This window comes from Phyllostomus discolor, chromosome 6, assembly GCF_004126475.2.
Source record: "Phyllostomus discolor isolate MPI-MPIP mPhyDis1 chromosome 6, mPhyDis1.pri.v3, whole genome shotgun sequence".
NCBI lineage: Eukaryota > Metazoa > Chordata > Mammalia > Chiroptera > Phyllostomidae > Phyllostomus > Phyllostomus discolor.
This window is the reverse complement of record NC_040908.2, coordinates 165099574-165124524: the sequence shown is the minus strand read 5'-3', so window position 1 is coordinate 165124524 and position 24951 is coordinate 165099574. Positions and strand designations below refer to the sequence as shown.

Below are 24951 nucleotides of genomic sequence, written 5' to 3'. Positions count from 1 at the left end.
TAGACCGAGTCCTAGAAGGGCCCTGTCCTCCCCGCACTCGTTTGCCACCTCTGGTTCTGACCTCTACCCTTCCCTGTGGCCTCTGGCCTTGCTCCTTCTTGTTTCTGTGCTCGGCCTCTCCCCTGTCTCCTCTCCACGGCTTCAGCCCCTGGGGCTCTGCCCTCGGTCCCTGTTTCCACCTATTCAGCCCTTTACTGCCGCTCCTTTCCCTGCCCGCAGCCCCCACGCTGACCTGGCCAGGGACCCCCAAGCTGGGAGGGGGAAGCAGGCAGGCCAGGCTCTGTGTGCCGGAAAGGTCCACAGGGGAGTCCCCAGGCTTTAAGGGGAGCAGGGAAGCCGGGGAGAAGGCTTGTTTGGGCTCCGGCCACCTCCATCTGATTGGGGCGGTGGCTACTGGCCCCTCCTCACACAGCAGCTTTCTAGGTCCCATGGCTTCCCACCCTTCCCCCAGCACCAGGCAGCGAAGGAGGGAGGTGTGGGGAGAGCTGTCCTGTGGGCAGAGTGGAGCTGGAGTGGAAGTGGCAGCTGCTGGCCGCCGCCGGGGGGGGGGGGGGGACGGGCAGGGTGCGCAGAGGAAAGGGGTGCAGAGTGAGGAGTAGCCTCGGGAGACGGCCTCGGAGTTCCATGCCCGGCGAGCGAGACAGTGTGTGTGAGTGACAGTGGGGGCATGGTGACTGTGTCGGGAGTGGCGATGTGACCATGGGGTGCCGTGAGGGATGATGGGAGGGACTGTGTTCTGTGGCAGGTGTGTCGCCCTGTATTTGCGTTCCCTGGTGGCGTGCTGACTACTGTGGTTTCGGTCTCCTGGCCACACAGAGCAGGTGGGACGCTGCTTCTGTGCCCCCTTCTGTGACCGGGGGCTGCTGGTCTTGCTCCCCAGTCCCAAGAGGCTGTGTGTGACTGGGGAGCAGGGGCCCTGGGCTTGAGTCCCAGCTCCGCCACTTCCTTGCTCTGCCTCTGTGCGGCCACCTCCCCTCTCCCAGCCTCAGTGTTCCCGTCTGTGTAGTGGCACGGCGGGGGGACCGAGGGATGCTGGGAGGCTTAAACGAGACTGTGTGTGTGTGTGAGGCGCCTAGGCCACCATCGCCCAGCCCTGGGGAGGCAGTCGCTGTCAGCTGATGCCCCTGTGCTGGCTGATGTCGTCTGTGGTCACCCCCCTGGATGCGTGGATCCGCGGGCCTCCTGTGTCTGCCTATTGGACACCTTCTGCGTGCCTCTGTGCCTGTAGGTTTAGGGCAAGTGCTAAGGAGAAAGGGTAGGGGGACGGAGTGCAGGGAGAAGAGGTCTCCTTTCCCCTCCCAGCCGTTGCCCCCAGGCCTTGCCTGGTGCAGGGTTGTGGGGGAACAAGGCCCGGTGCCCGGTGCTGCTGAGGGCAGGGAGGCTTGGCGCTTGGATGGGGAGCCCGGTGGGGGTGGGGGTGGGGGCCCTGGAGGAAACGCGGGAGCCACGAGAGGGGCCAGCTCCCGGGGGAGAGTTGGGCGCCAGATGGGCCGCAGCCCCTGGGGAGCAGCCCCCAGGCTCCCTCCCCCCCCCCGGTGACACATCAGCTCCCACCACAGCGTCATTAGCAGCTCGCAGAAGAGTGGGGAGGCGGCAGCAAAATAAGAGAAAAGCAATTTGACGTTTCTAATAAAGCGTCGCTCCACTTTGCCAAATTAATTTTGACTCCCATAATTATTTGCTGTAGGAGCGGCCGCGTTCTCCCCACCGCCGCCTAATGAGGTAATTGGGGAATTAGGAATTAATGACTTTAACAGAAGTGACAACTGACTTCACGTCGGGAGCAGCTCTGGGGAGCTGCCGCTCCCCCGGAGTGCAGGGCTCTGAGCTCAGCTGCCTCCTGGGAAACCCAGGTGTCCTGCCTTCCAGCTGCCCCGGCTGGCCCTCTGCCCGCCCGGCTGGCAGGCTGCACCTGCCCCTTGACCACCGTCCCTGCCCAGCTGAGCCTCGTGGGGGGAACCCCTCAGAGGCGTCCAAGGGGCCGGCGCTCTGCTGGGGGATGTTGCTGCTAACAATAGTGCTGCGCTGCCGTGGCTGTTCCCCTCACGTGCGTGGGAGCCGACGAGCACTCGGCTCCCGGAGATGTTGTCAGCGGTGGGTGGGGGGTGGGTGGGGCTTGCTAGTACTCTGTTAGGCGAGCTCAGCCTCAGTTTCCCTGGTTTGCTGCCTCTGAGGAGAGGTGCTGCATGCGTGTATGACTCTGTGTGTGTGTGTGTGTGTGTGTGTGTGTGTGTGTGTGGCTTTCCCAGGTTCTAGGAGAACTGGACCCACAAGTGGGGATGGGATAGGGTGTAGGTTTCCAAGTGAGCCGCAGCTGCACATCCTGCCCCCCAACTCTCCTGCCCCCCAACTCTGCAGCTCCCAATCGCTGCCACATCTGTGAGCTGCCCTATCCCCACCCCTAGGGCCACCAAGCTGCTCAGCTCCAGGGGGTGCAGGAGGTGGTTCCAGGGGCCCGGGGAGGACGGGGACGGTCTTTCAGGAAGACCCCGGGAGTGCAGTGTGTTCTGTGGTGGCCCGGTCCCCATGACCGTGTGACCCAGTGGCCCGAGGGAGCCTATGCCAGTGTCTGCCCACCCCGAGCCCCAGCCGTTTGAGTCAGTGTCTCCCAAGACCAGCTGGCGGGGGGGAGGGAGCCTTGGCTTTGGAGTCAGACCAACAAAGTTTCGATCTGGGGCTCCCTTCTCATGAGCTGTGAGATTTGGGGGTGTCACTTAACCTCCCGAGCTTCGGTTTCCTCCTCAGTGAAATGGGGGGGCTATAAGCTTCCCGAGAGGGTTGCCGTGGGGATGAAGAGAGCACGTGTGGACTGCGCCCAGAGAGAGCCTGGCGCCTCTCGGGGAGGCTGTCCCCCTTCCTGACCTGCGTCTTGCATGGCCTTGCAGGGTTCCCCACGCAGGACCTCTCCGGAGCCCGGGGCTGGGCGCAGTAAAAGCGTGGCTGGGGGAGGTGTGTTGTCAGGCTGTGCAGTGCCCTGGAGCTGGGCCAGAGGTGATCACGGGTAGATTTCTAGAAGGAGTGAGCAGTTGCTCCCTCCCAGTCGCTGACCTCTAGTTTCTGTCTTCAGGACCAGGGCACTGTGGGGGTGATCTTTAACGTGGGCACGGACGACATCACCATCGACGAGCCCAACGCCATCGTGAGCGACGGCAAATACCACGTGGTGCGCTTCACTAGAAGTGGTGGCAACGCCACCCTGCAGGTGGACAGCTGGCCAGTCAATGAGCGGTACCCAGCAGGTAGGTGGCCTGGGTGCGTGGAGGAGGTGTGGCTTGGGGGTGGGACAGGATGGGCGTGGCTAAAGAAAACCGGTGGGGTTTGCGGGGCTGGGCTTTGTAGGGCTGGGCAGATGTGGTCCTTGGAGTGTGGGAACCAGGAGGCAGAGGGCGGGGCTGAGCAGTAAGGCCAGGGTCCAGTTAGAACAGGAGGAAGGGTAGGAACAGAGAGACACAACTGAGGAAAGAATGAATTCAGGGCTCGGGCACAGGTGGAGACGGGGAGGCAGATGCAGAAATCAAGGAGGGAAGATTCGGAAATAACTCAGAACATATCTTGGCAAGTAGGCAGAGCTGTTCCCAAGGACAGAACCAAGGGGCAGACCACGGTCCTTACAAAGAGCAAATCAAAGATCCATATCGGAGATCTAGATAAAGGAAGAGAAGTAACCATGGAGACCCAGGGACAAGGGACCCCAATGTCTCAGGGGGTAAGGGAGAGAGAGATAGGTGAAAAGAGTGAAAAAAATAAGGTCAAGTGCATTCCACAAACCGTTATTGACCACCTGCTAGGTATCGGGTCCCGTGCTAGGCCCTGGGGACACAGAGGTGACGGGGACACAACCCTGCCGGCGGGGGGGGCCACAGTGTTGGCAGGGAGGGACAAGCACAGCAGTGCAAACAGGCCCAGCTCAGTGGCGTGACAGCCGTGGTGGCCGAGGACAAACCAAGGTCTGAGGAGCGCAGGAGAGGGACAGGGTCGAGGACATGGAAGAAACGAGGAGGCAGACACTCGGTGAGATATGGAGGGCGGCAGAGAAAGAGCCTCAGACAGAGAGCGAGCCAGAGGGGCAGCGACGGAGCAGTATGGAAACAGCCCCGAGACACCAGCAAAGGCGGAGGCGGCTCCTGGAGCCACGCGGAGAGAGATGGAGGTGCGGTCGCGCAGGCCCAGCCCGTGAGACGGGAGGCGGACGGAGCCTCTGGAGGAGAGGAAGGGGCCCCAGAGCGGGAGAGGAAGAGGGAGGGGAACCTGAGTCACTGCAGGGAGACACAGAAACGCAGACGTGGAGACGTGGGCTCAGAGACGCTGCCGCCGCGCACCTGGGGGCTGCCTGAGAAGCAGAGGGCGTGCACGGCCCCGGTCCCTCTCTCAGGCAGAAATGACAGCTGAGGAGGAGGCGGAGAAGCTGCCCCACGCTGACCAAGACGAGCGCGGGCAGAGAGACAGTGAACGGTGCGGGCGTGCAAACCCTCACGGGCCCGCTTAGGCCGGAAGGAAGGCGCCCGTGTGGGCTCACAACTCACAGAGCCCGTGTGAGCCTGTACCTGGGCCTTCTCGGGCAGTGCCCGGGCCTGGAGGGCCATATGGCCCCCGATGAACACAGAGGCCGATGGACACCTGGGCCCACCCCGGACACCCGGATGGCTGCAAACACCTGTTCCTCTGGTCAGACAGACACGAGAAATAAAAGCCCTGACGTGAACCCCAGCCTGCACCAGGGCCTGGGGCGTGAGTGAGGCCACTCAGACGCTCAAGCACGCCCATGCTACGTCCCACACGTGCACAGACGCTGACGGCCAGGCGGTGCGGGTGCGAGTGCCCTGTGGGCATCAGACCTCCACTTCTCCAGCTCAGCCGCACACCCATCGGAGTGGTCTCCGCAGAAGCATGCACATCAGGCTTCCCTGGACGGGGCTGGACTGCGGTGGGGAGGTGGCATGAAGGTCTCACCACGTGGAGTCACAGCTCAGGTCCCAAGTTTCTCCCCACGGAGTCCAACAGGCCAGAGGCAGGGCTGAAGGAGTCACACCTGCCCTCCTCTGCTCAGGGACCCTGTCCGGGCAGGGTGGCAAAGACTGCTGGTGCTCCCTCACCTGCAAACAGAGGAACCCCGGGGCCCTCTGGCTACCTGTGTGCACTGTGAGCAGGTCCTCTGTGGAAGTCGAGTGTCATCCTGAGCCACAGCAGCGGGCCAGGTTAGCCGCGGGCCAGGTTAGCTGCGTGCAGGGGTGGAGAGCCCTGGTGCCCGGACGCTCAGGGAGCCCAGAGACGGAGCTCAGGGACCTCGAGCCGGCAGGACCTGGCTTGCAGTCCAGGATCTCCTCCTGACGAGCTGTGTGGCCTTGCAGAGTCTTCTAGCCTCTCTGAATCTCAGCGCCCACCCCTGAAAGTGGGCACAATACCCGCCTCACGGCGGTCCCGTGAGACGTCCTGAGCTGAGCCAAGGCAAGCGCTAGAATGGCATGGCGCAGAGGAAGGGCTCAGCAGACAGCTTGTGTTAGAATCCTTGTGAGCGCAGTGAGGCAGTGTGTGTCCTTCCTTCCCTCTCAGGGCACACACGCACACACACACACACACACACACACACACACACTACCCCAGCACAGGTAGGTCCCTGAATGCCTCCTGCCCCTCTGCCTCAGCACATGTGCTTCCCCTCGCTCCCTCCCCTGCCTGACTCCTCCTCTCCTCCTTCAGTGTCTTCTTCGGCCCCTCCCACCCCCACCCTGACCCCCAGGATGGGGTGCCCTGTGCTACCTGTAACAGAACACTGAACACAGCTAGTTAGTTACTTGCCAGCCTCCCTGGCTTGGTCGGGGCTCCTGTTGGGCCAGGACCAGACCTTCATCTTTCCATCTCTCGTACCCAGCAGCCAGAACAGAGCAGGCACTCAAGAAATGTTTGTTGAGTGACTAAATGAACAAATGATACATTTTTGACTGAAACACGAGTGACCTGAATATGTAGGGAAGGCAGTGTCTCGTGGCCTCATAATCACCCAGGGGGTGTGTACCGCTGTGCACACGTGTAGGGGGCTTGTTCAAGGGAGGTGTCTGTAGGCAGGCCCGGGCCTGGGCCCAGGTCCGGGCGTTGCTGAGCAGGCGAGCACAGCTGTGCGGTGGGAGAGGAGAGGGAAAGCCTTACGCCACCCAAAGTGCGTGTTACTGAACAGTGTGTAAGTGGTTTCCAAGGGAAGAGTGGCCAGACTCCCGGAGGAAATCATTGCCATTTCTATGGCTGCCGACTGGGATCACTCAGAGCCCACAGTGAGGGAGGAGCATGCAGAGCTCCCAGGCACACTGACAAACTTCTGTCCACACACACACATACACACACACACTCACCCTCCTTCCCTGTCTGCAGGGCCTGCAGAATGGCGAGTGGAGAGAGGGACAGGTGCATACATCCAGGGGACCAGCTGAGGACCGAGAGGGTGTGGGTTAGGGAGTGTGGGGGCAGAGCCTGGAGGAGAAGGGCTTGTGAGTGAGAGGCGGTCAGGAGCTGGGCTGGGCTCGCAGGGCGGAGAGGAGCCTGAAGGTCTTGGAGTGGAGCTGCAGGGGGGTGGGGAGGAGAGCAGGGTGCCACCAGGCAGAGGAGGACCGAGGGTGCCGGCAGGGCGGGAGCGCTGGGTGGAGGAAGGGGCGGAGGAGGAGGAGGCGCAGTGGCACAGAGGTCCCCGAGAGCAGGGAAGAGGGGTGGGTGGAGCTGCTGGGAGGTGGTCCAGCTGCCACTCCAGGCACCACACCGGGAGGTCCCCGCGGCGGTGCGGGGAGACAGGAGCGGCCACCAGGGGGAGAGACCTGGAGCGCCTGCAGCGAGGGCGGTGGTGGGCTGGGGGGCCTTCAGGGCGGGGCTGGGGGTTGCAGATGGGAGCTGGTGGTGGGGCCGGGGGTGTGGGGTGGCGTGGGAGGGGAGGGAAAAGCTGGGAGTTGATCAAGGAAGGTAAAGGGATCCGAGACCAGCTTGGAGAAGTGGTTTTTAAATCTCACTGTTAAATGAGTGTGTTGGGCCACCCCCCCCTTAAATGCCGCATAAACCCCTGCTTAACCTGCCCCTCCCACTTCTAAACCACCCTCTAAACCAGTAACCAGCTGGGCCGCACACGCCGCCCACCCCCTGACTTAAACCTGCTAACTGCCCCTCCCGCCTGCTGCCCCACTCTGGGATCGGGAAGGAAGAGGGCCCACAGCTTGAGCACAGACCAGCCTGTCTCACCTCTGACCTTTGACCTTCCGGCTGCCTTTTCTGTCATGTCCTTTTCCTTTTCTTCTCTGTCCCTGTCTTTTTGTTTGGGTCACTCCTGCCCCCAGGGTGGGGCTGGCTCTGGCTGGGAGCCTAGGGGAGGAGGCGGGAGGACCAGGGACCCCGCGTTTCCTCTCCCGCCTCGGGTGGTCCTGGCCCCTGTCCGTCGGATGTCGCTGCTTCTCTGAGTCTCCTGAGAAATGCATAATTACTCTTCTCACTCCTTTGGACTTCGCCGCCTGAGAAACCTACTGTCTTTCTAAACTTTTCCAAGGAAACTTTGATAACGAGCGCCTGGCGATTGCTAGACAGAGAATCCCCTACCGGCTTGGTCGAGTAGTAGATGAGTGGCTGCTCGACAAAGGTAATTAACCAGAATTAATTAATTAATTAATTAATTAACTTTAAAAACACTATCTTAAAGGTGCAGAGCTCTCTCTTTCCCCATCCACGCCTTCCCCGTCGCCCACCCCCTAGAGAAGGGACCATTGTCCCGCCAGGAGGCCCCCTTTCCCTCTGTAGTCGAGGGTCTGTGTCTCGTAGGGGGGCGGTTTGGGGCAGGGGTGGGGGACTTCCTACAAGAGTTCTCGTCTCCTTCTGAGCCTAAGATGAGACTAGGACAATCTGAGACTCCTGAACCACCGCGCAAAGCAGGCTGCAATGCAAGAGGGAGGGAGGGGGTCAGTTCAGAGGTTCCGTCAAGGGCCAGCCAAGGGCTGCAGTGCGTGAGAAGCAGGAAGGCTTTGGGGAGCAGGAAGTGCTGATTCTAGGATCCAGAGAAGGGCAGGAAGACTTCACCTGAAGAGAAAAGGAAAGCGTGGGGGCTTCAGGTCCTACTGGAAAAGCCGCCCCCCAAGAAAGTGGCTGTAGTTCCACATCTGCAGGAGGCCCCCCCATGGCCCAGAAGGCCCCCCCAGAAGTAGCAGGGCTGGGGGCGGGGGGCGAGGGGAGAGGGCAGCAGGGAGCCCCCCCCACTGGGGCGTCTGAAGACAGGGCACTCGCTCTCAGGAGAGGCCGCGTGCGGTGAGGCGCTGCTGGGTGTGAGGGCGAAGGCCGCTTGTCACCAAGGGAAGCTGGGGCCAAGGGCCAAGCCATCCCATTCCCTTCGGAGAGGGGGCGAGCTCTGTACCTCTAAGGCTAAACTCTAGGGGGGAAGCATCACTGTTAAACCTCCATCTAACCAGCTGATAACTGTGCTTTTAAATGTCCACTGGGGCCTTCCCCAACTAAAACCCCCGAACACCACTTCCAGCTCCCACGCAGCCAGCGGGGACTAAACTTGCTGATAACCAGATGTGATAAATCCGGAACAGGACAAAAAGTTAAAGGGACTGTAACAGACATCGCTAAAACCTACAGCCCCCAGCCACACTGGGTGGCTCTCTCCAGCGGGGCGAACTTTAACCCTTTGAGGAGTTCATGGCCGGTGGGGCCACAGGGGCCAAGTTTGCTAACCCACGGAGCTTCCTCTTCATTACCCACCTCCCTCTCCCAGAATCAGAGAGGCCAGGGGAGCAGCTTGGGCTGAGGCTGGGACAACTTGTGACCCCAGGGGGTAGGGAGAGCAGGACAGGCCTTGGGGGTGGTGGGGGAGGCAGGGTGGGACTGGTGGTCCAGATGGGGGCAGAGCTCAGCCGGGCGATGGGAGCCCCAGCTGTCCTCTCCCAGCTGTGCGCCTATACCTTCCCTTTAGGCCCCTAGTTCCTCTCTTATGACGTGAAGGGTTGGGCTAAATATTCTAGTGTTTCCCCAGCTGTGGAAAGAGGAACTCACCTGTTATGTGCCTTAGTCAAGGGGGTTGACACCTTCCTGAGCCTCAGTTTCCTTCTGGGGAGGAAGGGGCAGGGACCCCCTCTCGGCGTCTCTCACGAGGGGTGTCGTGAGGATGAAAGCAGCAAGGGGCAGGAGAGTCCTGGAAACAGGATTGGCATCCTGGGAGGGGTTATGTCACTGTCAGCACCTGGCATGTGGTGGGTGCCCAATAAATATGTATTGAATGAATCCATGTTCCAGTTCCAAAACGTGTCCTGTGAAGCATGAGTCCCGTGAGATGCTTCACAGTCAAGAGACGTGTGACGTGAGCCCGCTTGGGAGCGGCTGGGTCCCACCTCCTCCTCCTCCTCCTCCTCCGTGGAGAGGCACAGGGACACTGGCTTCCTGAAGGCTCCGAGAAGTCCCACGAGAAAGAAACCTGTTGTTTCTTTGTGAGACGTTTCCTTCCCAAACCCTGTGTGACTGCTGCGAACCTTCTCACCACTCCCTAGTGCCCAGCGTCCGGGGCTCCAGTCCCGTTCGGGAGATGGAGGCGCCGCCCCAGGGCCGGGGGAGGTGCTGGAGGAGAGGGGTGGGGGCTGATCGGAGGGGCTGTGCAGACTGGGCTTTGGCCCGAGGCCAAGCAGAAGAGTGGGCGTCCCAGGCACGCGTGTTTCCGAAGACAGTGTGGGTTTCACAAGTTGGACTGTCCTCAGCCCAGGTCTCAGGGCAGGGCTTCCAAGCACCTAACTCTAAACCAGATCTTTAACGAGGCGCTAACCAGAGGCTAACAAGGGCTAAGCCAGGTCTTAAACCCCCCAGAGCCAGCACAGCTGAAGGCCCGGAGGAGCAGAGGGTAGCGTCGTGGTTCTGCGCCCCTCCCTCCCCAAAATAAGCAACGCCAAAACCAAAGTTAAATCTAAACTTAAACATAATAAATATCTTTTCTAAACACCAAACCAAAGCAACAAACTCAGAGGGTTAAACCGACCCCCAGATCCATTAAAACCAAACAGAACGGCAAAAGCCCACCCAGGTGGGAATTCGGAGGTGTAACTGCTGAGCGAGTCGCGAGACTGGAGCTGGAGCGCTTTTGTTTTCGGCTGTCAGTGAGCGAAGAAAGGTCCCTTTAACGTTTTCCAGCTCTGTGCTTGCACATCCGGGCGGGGAGGAAGGCCCCTGCTCTCCAAGGCCTGATGCCCGGGCACTGCCCGGCCTGGAGGGGAGGAAGAGGAGAGAGGGGAGCCTGGCCAGAGGTCAGAGGGCCTTGTGGTGGCCAGGAGGGCAGAGTGAGGTCCTCGTGGCTTCCCCCACCCTCACGCCGTGCTCCTCCCACGCACTGTCCCGTCCACCCCTGGGCCTCGCCTCCCTCTCTGCCTGACACGCCCTGACCCTCGGCCTGGCGGTCGCCTTCTCTGTCTCTGCTTCTGTATGTGCTCTACCTGCTGCTTCTCAGTGCTCCGTGGCTTGGAGCTGGGGTTTGGGATGCTCGGGGGGGCCGGGGGTGGAGATGGGGATCGAACCGAGGGAAGGGAAAGGAGGGGGGTGTGGTGCCCCTGGAGCAGGCGAGGAGAGGGGATAGGAAGGTCAAAGGCATGAGCATGGTGGGGAGAGTGGGGAGCTGGCCCCCTTCCCAGCCCATGTGTGCCCTGGGGACCTTCCCCCCTAGGGTCCCCACGTGGCTGGGTTGGGGGCTGTGGCTGACAAGGACTTTCCCTTTGGTGTCTGCCCCCTCCTCGTTTCTCCGCCCCCGCCCCCCCCCCCGCCACCCCACTCACTGGTTTCCACCTTGACTCCTCTCCCCTCCTCTCTGGCTCTTCTCCATTCTCCCCATCCTCTTCTGGTCCCCCCCCTCCCCACTGCCTGTCCCTCCTCTGTCTGTCACCCTCGCCCACTCCCCTCCCCGCCAGGCCGCCAGCTGACCATCTTCAACAGCCAGGCTGCCATCAAGATTGGGGGCCGGGATCAGGGCCGCCCCTTCCAGGGCCAGGTGTCCGGCCTCTACTACAATGGGCTCAAGGTGCTGGCGCTGGCCGCCGAGAGCGACCCCAACGTGCGGACCGAGGGCCACCTGCGCCTGGTGGGGGAGGGGCCGTCTGTGCTGCTCAGCGCGGAGACCACGGCCACCACCCTGCTGGCGGACATGGCCACCACCATCATGGAGACCACCACCACCATGGCCACCACTACCACGCGCCGGGGCCGCTCCCCGACGCTGCGGGACAGCACCACCCAGGTGAGGGCCCTCCAGCTGGCGGACACGTGCTGGGGCTTCGGGTGGGGGACTGGGCTGACATCTGTGTAGCGCTGTGGCATCCGGGGGAGGGCCCCGGGGCTCTGGCGGGATCCTGGAGGCTGCTGGCCTTGGTGTGGTGGTGGTTCAGACGAGGCGGGCAAGGTCTCCTTTCACGAAGCGTCCTTTGCTCTGGTGATCCCAGATATGGAGGTGGCCACCATTTCCAGGGGGCCATTCCCGGAGTTGAGGGGAAGTTTGGTACCCCAGCTGGGCCAGGGAGGACCACCCCACCCAAGAGGGAGGAAGTCTGGACTCGGGGTGAGGGTGGAATGACGCCCCTGCCCATTGCATAACAAAAGCCACGCTCAGTGCCGCGTGGGCAGCAAGCGGGAGGCAGACGGAACCAGGATGGCATTGCTCTGGGCACGGCACAGAGGTGACAGTACTGGGGGGCTCGAGGTTCCTCCGGGGGGGGGGTGGCCCCCCCTCTGGGGACCGGCGGAGGCTTCGAGCAGCCTCCTCCTGATGGTTGGAGTCCCTGCAGTGGGAACGCAAGTCCAGTCCCTTGCTGTCACAAGTGCCACGACCTTGAGCAGGCACCGCCGTGTAGTGGGCCTCAGTGTCCTCGGTGGGTGGCCACGCAGACAGTCCCCTGGTGCTTTACCCTCCCCGGGGCCGCCCCGCCCGTGCAGGTGCTCTCCAGGGGGCCGGGCAAGCCCGGGGTTGGAGCTTATCTTCCCTCACACCCAGAGGAACACCGGGAAGGGTCGTACCTGGAGAATGAAACCCCCCGGGGCAGGGCAGGCCTGGCTTTCCTGGTGGCTGAGGCCATTGAGCACCTGCGACTTACTGAGGCAGCCTAAGGGCCCGGCTGAGTTGTCTGACTGTCGGTGCGGGGAGTGCTCCAGCCGGGCACAGGGGCCTTGGTCGGTCACCCTGCCCCCACCACCCAAGCTCCTCCCGTCCCGCATTGCTCTGGCAGTTGGGCCTCTGCACCTGGAGGGACCTCTGTCCTCCCAGGGTGAGAGAGGGGCCTGGGGGCCACAGGGGGATGTGTCCTGCCTTCAGCACGAGCCCGCCTTCAGCCTCCGTAGGCGAGGGCTGGGCCCAATGAGCTCCAGGCTGTGCCCTCAAGACCCGGCCAGCTCCAGGCAGGCGAGACGAGCCCGGGCCTCCTTCCCCTCTGCCCTCACCGCCCAGTGCACCAACGGGGTTCCCTTGCCAGGCCTTGCCCCGGGAGAAAGGCCTGGCTCTACCCCAGGCTGGGCACCCAACACACCCAGGGCCCTCCAAACACAGGCCGGAAGGGCCACCCAGGTCCAGTGGGAGGGCGATGGACAGACCATCAGGTGGGAGAGAGGGGTCGGACCCCTAGGGGTCACGGCCGTGCCGGAGAAGCCCCCACAGGGGGGCTGGTGAGGAGGCGGCAAGGATGCAGACTACAGATGGGTCCTTCGGGCCCTGCCGAGGCCGTGGGGGAGGGCAGCGGTCTCTGAAGAGCAGGGGTGGGGAAGAGGCAGGGTGTGACCTGGTCGTCCCTCCCCCACCCCAGGCGTCTCCAGCGCCCGTCAGTCTCTCGGTCTCCCTGCCTGGGCTCTGGGCTTCCCTCCCCAGGTCTCTCCCCTGACACCCCTCTGCGGATCCCTCCCCCTTACACTCACTCGTCTCGGGGATTCTCTTTCTTTGTGATCAGGAGGAGAGAAAATGCTGACAAAGTCGACTCCCGTTGTCATGACAACCACAGCCCTAATTATTGTGTGCAGCCTGGTTCCCGGCTCGTGGAACCGGGTTGGGAGAGAGACGAGGGTGATGGGGTTGTGAGGCTACAGCCGAGCAAACTCCAGGTCCTGCTCCCTGCCCCTGCCCGTGCCCGTGCTGGCCTCTGGGGGCCCGGTGCCTTGTCTCCCCGATGCCCCTGGGTCCCCTTGCTCCAGCCCCAAGGCCCCGGGTCTGGCGTCCAGTCTCCCCAGACGTCTGGACGTGCTGCTGTCTCATCGATCCCCAGGGGCCATGGGGAGCCACTGCTGGGCTGGGGCTGTGTCGTCTCCCTTTGCCACGAGGGAAACGAAGGCCCTCAGTCACCCGCCAAGTGACGAGAGAGCTGGACGTGGCCGGGGTGTGTGTCTCGGCCCAGGGCCCTGTCCCCTGTGCCACGCCACACCTCACGTGGTGGCTGTGGGGGTCTCCTGACCCAGCCCGGAACCCTCTTCTTTCCCCACCCCTCCTCTCGCCCCTCAGAACACAGATGACCTCCTGGTGGCCTCGGCCGAGTGTCCGAGCGATGACGAGGACCTAGAGGAGTGTGAGCCCAGTACTGGTGAGTACCTTTCCCCCCTCCCCTGCCCCGGGGCCCACTGCGACGCTGGCGGGAGGCAGGGGCGACTGTCCCTTCCACCTGGCCCAAGCCCAAGGGGCCTGCTGCCAGGCCTCAGCTTCCCCTCTTAGCTCCGCCCTCCCTCCTGGGCCCCGCCCCTGGTCCCTCAGGAGCCCTCTGGAGAGGCAGTTTCCGGCCTTCTGGTGCCCCAGCCCTCAGAGGTAGTGAGGTCCTTAGCTTGGGGTCCTGGGGTTAAGAGCCGAGGGGTGCTGGGAGGGAACCAGGGAGACTTTTCCCTAGAAAGTTGAGTAACTGCAGCTCCCATAAGTCCTGGGGGAGAGGAGATGAGGAATGCGGGTTTGGGAACTACAACTCCCATCAGCTCTCGGGTCCAGAACTGCAACTCCCATCAGTCCCTGAGCCTGGTGTTCTCCCAGTCACTAGTAGGGGAGGTCTCTGCTGGACCCCGGAGCCTCCTCCCCCCCAGTCTCAGGGAGGGGGCCAGACATTCGGCCCCGTGCCCAGCAGTGAGTGGGGTGGGAGGTACCCCTTGGCCGGACGTGTGGTCCCCTGTGGACATTGGGACCCAGGGTATGGCGCAGATTTCCAGGGGAGAATTATAGTAGGGGGAGCAGGGCTGGGAGCAAGCATTTCCTGGGGGTGGCATTCCAGCCTGTGCGTGCTCCTTCCAGCTGCAGTCAAGGGTGCAGCCCCAGAGGGAGACCAGAGTGGCAGAGTGGGGGTGGGCCTGGAGTGCCGACTGCGAACTGTGGGGCGTGGCGCGGTGCAGCAGGTGCGAGGGCTGCTCATCCGCGCAGGCTGGGCGGGTGGCCGAGGAGCCTTGGAGGAAGGACCGGGCTCCCCATCTGGGGAGCATGGACCTCAGTGGCAGCCTGGATGAGCCCACGGGAGCGCACGTCCCTTGCTCGGATGTCCAGAAACTCCTCCCGATTACCTGGGAGTGGGCGGGCTGTTGGCACTGGAAAGCTAGAGGCTGGGGCAGGTACATGCAGGGTAAGGGAGGTGAGGTTGGTCCGCCGAGGCGGGCAGGGTGCCCTGGGTACATCCTGTGAATCTGGCCTGGTGGGTGGGCTTGGATGGGTGTGCCAGGCCCAGGGGGTATGCCTAGGCTGAGGGTGGGCTACAGCCATGGAAGGGGTGTGGCTGGAGCTTCCAGGCAGAAGCTCAGTTTCCAGAGACCACGGTCTGGGGGTTTCTGGGGTGCAGGCCTCCAGACCCAGAGGCCGAAGTCCGACCGTCCTCTGCGTGCCCCGGTAGGACGGCACTGGGGGGCCTCTTCCCAGTGGTCCGGGGCCCTGGGCCCTGGGGGAAGGTTCAGGCTGCCGGGCTGGACAGACCTCCGCATCCACAGCACAGGGCCCGTGCTGCCTAGAACAGAAGCCCACCACCTCGGGGGGGCCCCTCTGTTGGGGCTGCTCCCCTGCCTAACTGGGGGGTCTTGGCTCGGGGGGCACCCTTACACTCCACCATCACTTCGGGCACCTGGCAGCTTCCACACGGCACTCCTCCCCCACTGTGTCCTGTCCCCTCTGACTCGTCACTGACGGAGGTTTCCCATGGGGGCACAGGGCCTGGAGCCCGGCTCTGCCGGAGTGGCTGTCATGGGTGATGGGTGGTCCATGAGAGCTCTGGGATAGGGCTCAGGGGGACCAGGAGTCGTGTGGGTCTTGAGAAAGGGGTCCTGGGCCCCACCACATGTGTTTACACGTATGTGCCCATGTGCTCACGCCCTGGGATGGGGACTGTCGGGGTGAGAGGTGTCTCTGCTCTCCCTGGACCTGCAGAGAGGAGTGCTGGGCCAGACGGCCACCACGCAGAGGCAGGCGCATTGGACCGACCACACGAGAGCCGCACACAGTGCACCGAGGTTCGAGCTGCCCAGCCCCAGCCCCAGCCCCGTTAGGGGCCTGGGTGTGACGCTGAGAGTGCACACAGTTGGGCTGCGTTGGGACAAGGGAGTGAGGAGGGGCCGGAGTAGACTGCACGGATGGCTGGGCAGCTCTTCCCGGGAGAGGGCTGAGTGTGTGGTGGGAGGGTGGGGGCAGAAGAAGAAGAGAAGTTGGGGGCAGGGATAGGCGGGTGGGCTAGCCTGGCGCCTGACTTTAAGAACAGGAGGGGAGAGAAGGCGTAATGCATGCTTGAGCCCCAGGGGAAACCAACGGGAGCCACAGACGGTCCCCCACGCGAGCGGGCGTTTGCACTCTCACATTTACGCCACTTGAAATGCTGCACATTGGATTCTTGTCACCGGGAGGGGCGGCCAGTCAAGAACCAGGGCGACCGCAGCATTCCCCGGGCTGATCTAGACCACGCCACCCCCCACTGGAGCCCTTCCTGAGCCCCCAGGGCAGGGGGGCTTCTTGTCTAGCAGAGGACCCGGCCTCCTTGGGCTCCAAGGTCAGTGTTAGAGGTGGAGGCACCTGGTCAGAGACAGCCGCTGCCCCGGGGCTGAGCCCAGGGTATTTGCCCTCCCACCTGTCAGATCCTCCTCTCTGGGGCCAGGTGTGAAGCCTAGGGTCATCCCTGCTCACCTTTCCACCCTTTCCCCTGACCTGGGCCCCTGCGCAGGCCCCGGGCCCCACACCCCCGCCCCCAGCTTGCGGAAACCATCATCTAACACGGTTATCTTATCCGAGGTTGGCAACCCAGTCAAAAGGAATTGTTTCATGAACACAGCATTTAAGTGCTGTTGAGTGGGAGTGCTTCGGGGCGCATGCACTGCGTAGTTGGTAACGGGCCGCCGCCGCTGCTCGCTGTGCCAGCCGGCCGGCCCACACATCTTGTGAAGGGCCTGGCCCTGGAGGGATCCGAGGTTGCACCTGCTGAGACACACGGGAAGTGTGCACGGGCTCAGACCCACAGAGGCACACATCCACGTGTGCACACATCCGTATGCACACACGTCTGACCAGAGGCACACACGGACCTACCAGCAAGCCCACATGGGCCCACTTGCACAGGTACACATATGTTCAAACCTAGAACAGTGCAGGCCATTCATACCCACACCAGCAGAGATTCGCACATGCTTAGAACTTAAGAAACACACGTGCTCAGAACCCCAGACGTTCGTACACAGAATGGCTGTTGAGACCCACGGCAGCACAAATCCATATCCACATGCAATCTCATGGAGATACACGTGTACTCAGAGCCACAGTCTTACACACGTGTGCTTAGAGCTCCACGTGTTCCTGCACACGGCCACGGACTCACCGGTGCCCCTGCTCAGACCCACTGCTCCATACTTACACGTGTGCTCAGCCACACAAAAGTGCACATGCAGCGTGTCGCATGCACCAAGGCACATGATGTGCTCAGCACTGCACATGTGCAAACCCTGTGGCACACTTGCACACACCTGTAGAGATGCACCAGATGTTCAAAATGACATGCACATGCTCAGGCCCCTGATGCATGACGTGATGCATGTGTACTTTCAGGCCTAAGCATATACACACACGTGCTCAAAGCCATTGAGACCCATGCATATGTGTCCTCAGATGCCCAGAATCCCACATCCACACTCAGCTCGCAGGCACATGCATGTGCCCGGGCCTGAGGACCCTGCACGCACTGCCATGCAGTTGCTCACAGATGTTCTGGAGTTATATGCATGTATGCATGCTCAGGTCAGCCATGTGCAAGGTAGAGGTGCACATGTGCACAAACATGGGGGTTCAGGGACGTGCAGGCCTGTGCTCAGGGTCACAGAAGTGTGTGTGTCCTTGTGCTCAGACCCACAGTCGCCCACACATATATGTTCACAGTCACCAAGACGTGCACACACATCCTCAAAGGGATGTCCCCAGGTACCAGCACACATGCTCATTCTCACAGAGGCGAGCTACACCTCTTAGGCAGGCTCCGTGTGCCCAGACCTGGGAGCTACACACAGGCACGCTCGTGTTCAGACTTACAGACCTGCACCCCTCCCCCACTGGCCTGGACCGGCAGGTTCCTTCTTACATGTGTACCCACATGCTCAGTCCTGCACATGCGAGCTCAGAGCACACGCAGAACCCTCAAGGCATGCATGCACGTACTAGGTCCCCCCACCACGCACATCTACAAAGCCCCACACAGCTACATTGCACTTAAGCATTTGCTCGGAGGTGCCCGTGCGGCTGCATGCGGGAGGGCGCACACAGTCACGGACTCTCAGCTCAGACTCCCGAGTTCAGACCTAGCAAAACGCACAGCTGCACACACAGGTGAGTACCCACAGCTCTTCAGGTTCGCGTGCGCCTGCGTGCGGCTAGACCCACAGAAGGAGCCTCACAAACTGTCCACGTGTGCGCATCCCTCCTGAGCACCGCTCCCATGCACGTGCGTGGGTGCTCAGGTGCGCTCAGGCCGGGTCCTCTAGACGCGAGGACCCGCTGCTGCATTTGCTCCAACTCACATTCAGCTCAGACCCACAGAGGCTCCCGTGTGTGCAGGTTCCAGAGTGTCTCAGGCAACACTAGCTCTGACAGCAGCCCCACAACCTCTGTGGTTTAACGCACACAGATTTGTTTCCCCTTCACAAAAAGTTATCAGCGAGTGCTCCTGAGTGGTGGGCATCTCTTCCCCATGGGCTGATTCTGGTCTTTTTCCATCTCGAAACTGTACGATCTTTACACGGTGACTTCCTCGGTGGAGCCGGGAGGGGATGAACGGGCAGGGTCTCAAAGCGGGCGGTTTTGTGGGACAGGCCTGGGCGGGAGGTGTGCGCTGTTCTCGCTGATCCCGCCCTTCGGAGACCAGCCACGGGGCCGCCGCCTACCTTCCAGGAGGGCCGGGAGCAATGGCCTTGCTGCACCCCGGGAGGAAGAGGAAACCATTACGGTGACCAGCTAGTGATTTCTTTGCTGCAGTCTGGTTTTTAGATCGCCAGCGACCCCTTCCGTTCCTCCTCCCTCCCACAGGGAACACCCACCCCTCCCCAAGGGGGACACCCAAGGCACCCCCTAGTCAGAACTGTGCTCTCAAAGGTGAGGACGACTGGGAGATGGCTGCCACTCTTCAGGTTCAGACCTGGCTCGTGGGCACCCACGTGTGGCCTGGAGATCCATGAACTGGAAGGGCAGTCGATGTCACTGCCCACATGGCCCGGCACACGCCCAAAATACAGCGGCCACGGGCAAACCCATGATGAACCTCTCATTCAAAAAACGGGAGGACGGAGGGTGTGGGGCTCCTAGTGGCTAGTGTGGGTGGTCAGCAGGCACTGAGCGCACAGGGCTCAAGCCCTGCCCTGCCCCTGCTGTCTGGGAGCAGCCCCCTCTCCTTCGTCTGGGGCCCTGGTGCTTTCCTCTGGAAGGTCCTTTCTGGTCTTCACCCCCCTGGGCCACTTCTGAAGTGGGTGTTGGAAGAGTGTCCTCTCTGGGGGTCCTGTCGTGCTGACGGCCCATTTCCTGCTCACACGTTATTTGGGGCCCCAACGTCATTTAAAGTTTCAAGCGGTCCGAGTAACGGCACCCCGGGTTTGCTCCGAGACACAACTCCCCAGCCAGCTGATTTCCTGTGTCTCTGCCCCCACGCCTGTGTCTTCATTCACTGGGGACCATCCTGAGCGCCTTTGAAACGGTTGGTGGGGAGGAGGCCACACCCTTGGTGTGGTCCCGCGGCGAGGCTGAGCCCCTTGCTCACCTGGGGAGTTCACTGGGCCGCTGTCCCTCAGAGCCGTCTTCGATCTTGGTCTTACCACCTGGGGTTTGGAAACAGTGGCTCTTTGGACATGTGCAGGCGCCCCATTTCTGGGCTCCCTCTATCCCTTCCTCTCTGCCTCCCCCCCACTTCTTGCCCACCTATGTCTCTTTCCTGTAATACATTACAGGAAGCAGGAAGTGGGCGCCAACATTGCCTCCCTGACTTTGCTGTCGCTCTCCCTTAGTGCCTCAGCCTCCACATGTCCTGCCACTGCATTAGGCGGTTCTTCACCTGTCCAGGGCCAGCTCCGTCTCCTTGGGTTGTCACAGGAGCGCCGAAGGTTTCGGTGGCCCTCGTGTCTGGAGCAGTGTCTGCATTAGAGTACGTTTGTTCCTTGACAGCCCTCAAATCCCAGCGGGGGTTTCACACGCAGGTGGAGCCCTGCCTAGGCACTCCCGATCGGCAGGTGCTCTGCCTCAGGGGTGCTTTAAGAACCCACACTCCTTCCATTTGGTGGCTCCTCCGTTTTCAACAGGTGGTTTGCAAGTTCACTGGAAGGAGGAGAAAGCACAGAGGATTGAACACAGGGGCTTTCATGGGCCAGTACTGCTCACTGTTCAGTTGTAGGGCCACACCGAATTGCAAGGGCATCTGGGAAATGTAGTCTTGTTGCCCAGGAGACAGAAAATGAGTGAGGAAAGAGGTGTACCCAGAAGCACACAGCATGGGCACAGACCCTCAGTGGCATGCTCCTGTGTACTCAGCGGTGCATCCACACCTGCACTCATGAGCTCTGAGCCAGGGACTCGCTTGCACATGTGTCTGCTCAGACCCACTGAGGTTCGTGCGTGCACACACTTAGAGATGTGCCCCCGGTGCACAGAGGCAGGCCCTCAGAGGGGTGTGTTCCTGCATACACGCACACACAAGTATCTCCGTCTCTGACCTTGAATCCCCCTTGCTGGTTGTCCTTGCCGTATTGGTGCTCCAGGGCGGGGAGGGGCACCATCCTTGTGGTCAAGCCTCACAGTTAACACAGGTTGTTCTCTGCTGGAAAAGGTGAGTAAGGGCTGAAATCTAGCTGGTGCCTGCTTGCCAAGCCCCATGACCTGGGCCCTGGAGGGGTGGGGCTGCGTCCCCCAGGAGGACTGAAGACCTCTCCAGTTGGTGCAGAGCTGCTGTTTGCCAAGTTGGGCATCTGCAGGGCTACGGCCAGGTCCAGAGGCCGCCCTTCTGCTCATGTGCATGCGATGCCCTGTGGGCTAGTGGCCTTCTGGCCCTCACCACCGGGGTGGGGCACCTAGTGGTCAAGGACTTCACCAGCCAACTGCTTAGTCCCTGACACTCAGCCTCAGCTCTAGACACCCCTCAGGGGGCTAGGCACGTCTTGTCTGGGTGGCAATGGGATTCACGGGTAGTGTTCCGGTCAGGGGTCTTCCGTCCCCTAAAGGCAGAAAGGGCCCAGCGTGCTGGGCTAGCAAGAGGCAGGTGAGCCGCTCAGGAGTGGCTGGTGGTGTCCTTGGCCAGGATGGAACTCTCTAGTAAGTGGACCTGGCACGTGCACTGACATTCCATTTTGGAGCAGAGGGTGGGTGGCACCTGGAATAAGTGCACCTATGTTTCCCAAGGGCTGCAGCTGTGTGAAGTAGGGGGAGGGAGGGCGGCTGTCTGGGGTCCTTGTCAGACTCCCAGGGGCACCCCATCCCGATATGCACCTGTGGTATGGAGCTGGACCCGGGGTCCCAGCACCAGCAACTTTGTGGGTCTGCACCCCCAAACACCCAATGAGAGGGGCAGCCCGGGGAGCCCCCCAGTTGGACTTCTGCAGTGAGGAGTCTCTGAGGGAGCTGCCCCTTCTGCAGATTCTGCTAGGTCCTCACTGGGGCAAGCTTGCCTGACATTTCCTGGACCCCAGGAAGACCCAGCACCCTGTGCTGTGTGTGACTTGCTTGCCACCGAGCCCAGGGCCGCTGGAGTGAGCGTCAGGGAAGGCAGGCAGTGTGGGGTCTTGGTAGCAGTTATCTCATGGTATCTCGGTGAGGTGCGGGAGTGGCGGGGTGGAAGCCACGTGGAGTTGGAGGCTGGCTGCAGTGGGACAGGCAGGACCCGGCAGTGTGATGCTTCCTACAGAGGGGGTGGGGGGCTTGTGTGGACTGTGGAGGCCACCCCCTGCAGAGACCGGGGTTGAGGAGCACTCAGATGGGGACAGGGCTTAGACTGTGCTGGAGGGAGAGCTAGGGAGAAAACTTCCAGCCCCCTAGGACTGGGCTCCAGCTGCCTTCTACTCAACGCTAGTGGGTTGCAGTGCTTTGGTTTGAGAGCGGGGTGGGGGCCCCTGGGCTGATGGGAGTTGTGGTTGTTGACTCAGGCTGATGGGGACTGTGGTCCACACCCCTCCGAAAGCTAATGGGAGTTGCAGTTCTCACCATTTGGGGCTGATGGGAAGTGCAGTGTCTGCCACAGGGTTCCCGGTCATCAGACCCAGGGAGGGAGGAGACCTAATGCCCCAAAACCCTCCCCGCTAGTTCCCTTGGGCCCTATATGATCAAGTGCTTCCTTCCCAGATGGCTGTGTATGTATTTTTTTTCTTTTTTTTGCTTTCTTCTTCTTTCCGTTGTTTTATTATTGTTTTAACAATAATAAGAGGGCCAGAGGCAGTCGAGCCCTGGCCAGGTCCTGGCGGCCCATGGGGGTTCTGGGGAGGGGGAGGGGGGAAGTCAGTGGGGGTCAGAGGTGGAGGGTGAAGGAGGAAAACGTTGGGGAGTTAGGGATAACTCAGGAGTCACGTGTCCCTGCCCACCTCCCTCACTCACTCCCCGCGCCCCCCCCACCTCCCTGCCTCTACATGGCTTCTCCCCACCCTTCCCACGGCCCCATGGGACAAGGTTCTCTGTCAGTGTCTGTCTCCTCCTTGCCTATTCTTCCTCCTAGACCTCGTCCCCTCCCACCTGCAGTTTCTCCTCTCCTCACGGCCGGCCTGCAGGTCGCCTTCACAGCTCCCCCCATGACCATCCCCTCTCGAACCATCTCCCCCTGTAGCCATACACAGCCACCCTCATGTGCCTCTTCCCACTGCCCCCTGCTCTGCACGCTGACACCAGGTGGCGGCAACCGCCCCTCGACACCAGCCTGCACTGCAGATCTCAGCGCTGTTAGCTTCTCGAGGGGGAGAGGGCACGAGCGAGGGCGGAGAGAGAGTGTTCAGGAGGCAGCCAGGTGTCCAGGGAGAGAAGAGTGAGGGAGGGAGATACCAGATAGACAGAAAACGTGGTACAGAAAAGTTGTTTTTTCTTATTTTTTCTGGGAGAACCCGCTTACACAGCTCTGTTTGTAATTTTTTTCTTCATGCTAAAATCACACGGCCTATTTGTTGATGTAAGTTGCCTGAATTCCGTGGTATGCTATCTTCTTTTTTAAAAACAAAAGAAAAAACAAAAGCAAAAAAAGAAATATCTAGCAAAAAAAAAAAAACCCTAAAAGATATTGTTGTTAGGTTTGTTTAAATGCTGCTCTCGTTATCTGTTTTTAAAGCCTTAAAACAGTAGAGTTTTTTTTTCCGTTTCTTTTCGATTTCCTTTCCTTTCTGTTCCTTTTGGTTTCTTAAGACAATCAAAAGACCAAAACCCAGAGAGCCACAGAGCCCGTGCGTGGGGTGCCCAGGGCATCCAGCCGCTGCCCGCTTAAAGCGCAGTGCTGCGGCCGGCTGGCGGGCGGGCCCAGCCCGCTCTAGTCTCCGCCAAAGCCAATTGGAACCGATTTGGGTGTGTGAGGCTGTTGTTTCTCTCTCTGTGGCGGCCACTTGCGCCCCGGCCCTCGCTGACGCCCTCTCTTTTCTCTTCTCTCTCTTGTTCTAGGAGGAGAGTTAATATTGCCCATTATCACGGAGGACTCCCTAGACCCCCCTCCCGTGGCCACTCGATCCCCCTTCGTGCCCCCACCCCCCACCTTCTACCCCTTCCTCACGGGCGTGGGCGCCACTCAAGACACCCTGCCCCCGCCCTCTGCCCGCCGCCCGCCCTCCGCCGGGGGCCCGTGCCAGGCCGAGCAGGACGACAGCGACTGCGAGGAGCCCATCGAGGCCTCGGGCTTTGCCTCCGGGGAGGTCTTTGACTCCAGCCTCCCCCCCACGGACGACGAGGACTTTTACACCACCTTTCCCCTGGTCACGGACCGCACCACCCTCCTCTCACCCCGCAAACCCGCCCCCCGGCCCAACCTCAGGACAGATGGGGCCACAGGTGCCCCTGGGGTGCTGCTAGCCCCTTCCGCCCCAGCCCCCAACCTGCCGGCGGGCAAAATGAACCACCGAGACCCGCTGCAGCCCCTGCTGGAGAACCCACCCCTGGGGCCCGGGGCCCCCACGTCCTTCGAGCCACGGAGGCCCCCTCCCTTGCACCCCGGTGTGACCTCTGCCCCTGGCTTCCCCCATCTACCCACAGCCAACCCCACGGGGCCTGGGGAACGGGGACCGCCGGGCGCAGTGGAGGTGATCCGGGAGTCCAGCAGCACCACGGGCATGGTGGTGGGCATCGTGGCGGCCGCGGCGCTCTGCATCCTCATCCTCCTCTATGCCATGTACAAGTACCGCAACCGCGACGAGGGCTCCTACCAGGTGGACCAGAGCCGGAACTACATCAGTAACTCGGCCCAGAGCAATGGGGCGGTGGTGAAAGAGAAGGCCCCGGCGGCCCCCAAGACGCCCAGCAAGGCCAAGAAGAACAAAGACAAGGAGTATTACGTCTGAGCCCCGGGCGCCTCGTCCCACTGCCAGCTGCCTCTCCCGGGAGGGCCCGGGAGTAGGGTGCGGTCCTCTCCCTGCCGGGGCTCTGGGGCCCCACTCCGTGGCTGCCTCAGACTTCTCTCACGAAGAGGAAACGCAAAAAAAGAAGAAAAAAAAAGAAAAAAGAAAGAAAAGGAAAACCCCGTGCTCATCCCTCTCCTCCTGCCGCGTGGGGCGGCGGCACCGGCAGTCCCGGGGCTGGTCGTCCCTCTCCGCTCTGCGCTCCCGGGCAGGGCACGTGCTCACAGCCCTGGGTTGATTTATTTTTTTAAGGGGAGTAGTTTTATTTTGGTGGGGTTGGGCGGGAAGGAAGGCCGGGGGTTTTGTAAAGTGTCCTCTGCTTGTCCTGTTAATTTTCCTCAACTTTTCTTTCTCCTCCCTCTGTCCCTCCTGCCTTCCTTCTCTCCCAAGCCCTCCAGTCCCCACCCCAGGCTTGCAGTCTCTCTGCCCCATCCTCCTTCCCACTTCTTTTTCTGTGTGTCTGGTTTCTCCCTTTCCTCCCTTTGGGTTTCCAGAGTCCGCGGGAGAAGGGGGGAGGGTGGGCGAGCGCCCAGCGAGGGAGGGGGCGGGGCAGCAGGCGATCCCGCGGGCGCCCCGGCTCCGCCCACCGGGGGGAGGTGCCTTCCTGGCGCAGCCGGAGGAGGGGGCTCGGGCCCGGGGAAGCCTGTTCTGTTGTGTGCCGCCGGGCGACGTGCATTGCTGGGGGAACTGCTGGAGGAGCAGGGGGGCGGGGGGTGGGGGGAGGGGAAAGGCAAATGCAGATATATATTAAAGACAAATAATCTAGATACCGCGAGCAGCAGCCTGGGGCACCCGGTGGGCGCCAGCAGCAGGGGGGAGAGCGCGAGGCGTTGCCCTCGGACTGCCGGGGTCACTTCTCTGCCCACGGGCTCCCTGCTCCCCCAATTTTTTCTCTTTGTTAATGTGTCTGAGTCTTGGAAAACACCCCAACCCCGGAAATGTGTGGGAAAA

At 61.6% G+C, this 24951-nt stretch overlaps 1 protein-coding gene across 23 annotated transcripts in view; it reads left to right on the top strand.

Moving 5' to 3' along the window:
- The window catches only part of NRXN2 (neurexin 2), a 103824-nt gene extending 78873 nt beyond the window's left edge, over positions 1 to 24951 (top strand). For 6 of the 23 annotated variants that reach the window (XM_036029681.1, XM_036029676.1, XM_036029679.1 and 3 more), the window contains 5 exons: positions 3068 to 3239; positions 7517 to 7606; positions 10905 to 11230; positions 13469 to 13547; positions 23054 to 24951. In XM_036029681.1, the coding sequence (XP_035885574.1) occupies positions 3068 to 3239; positions 7517 to 7606; positions 10905 to 11230; positions 13469 to 13547; positions 23054 to 23943 (1557 nt within the window). In that variant the 3' untranslated portion in view covers positions 23944 to 24951. The remainder of the gene's footprint in view (positions 1 to 3067; positions 3240 to 7516; positions 7607 to 10904; positions 11231 to 13468; positions 13548 to 23053) is intronic. The other 17 variants (XM_036029691.1, XM_036029682.1, XM_036029683.1 and 14 more) reach the window with 10 other exon arrangements.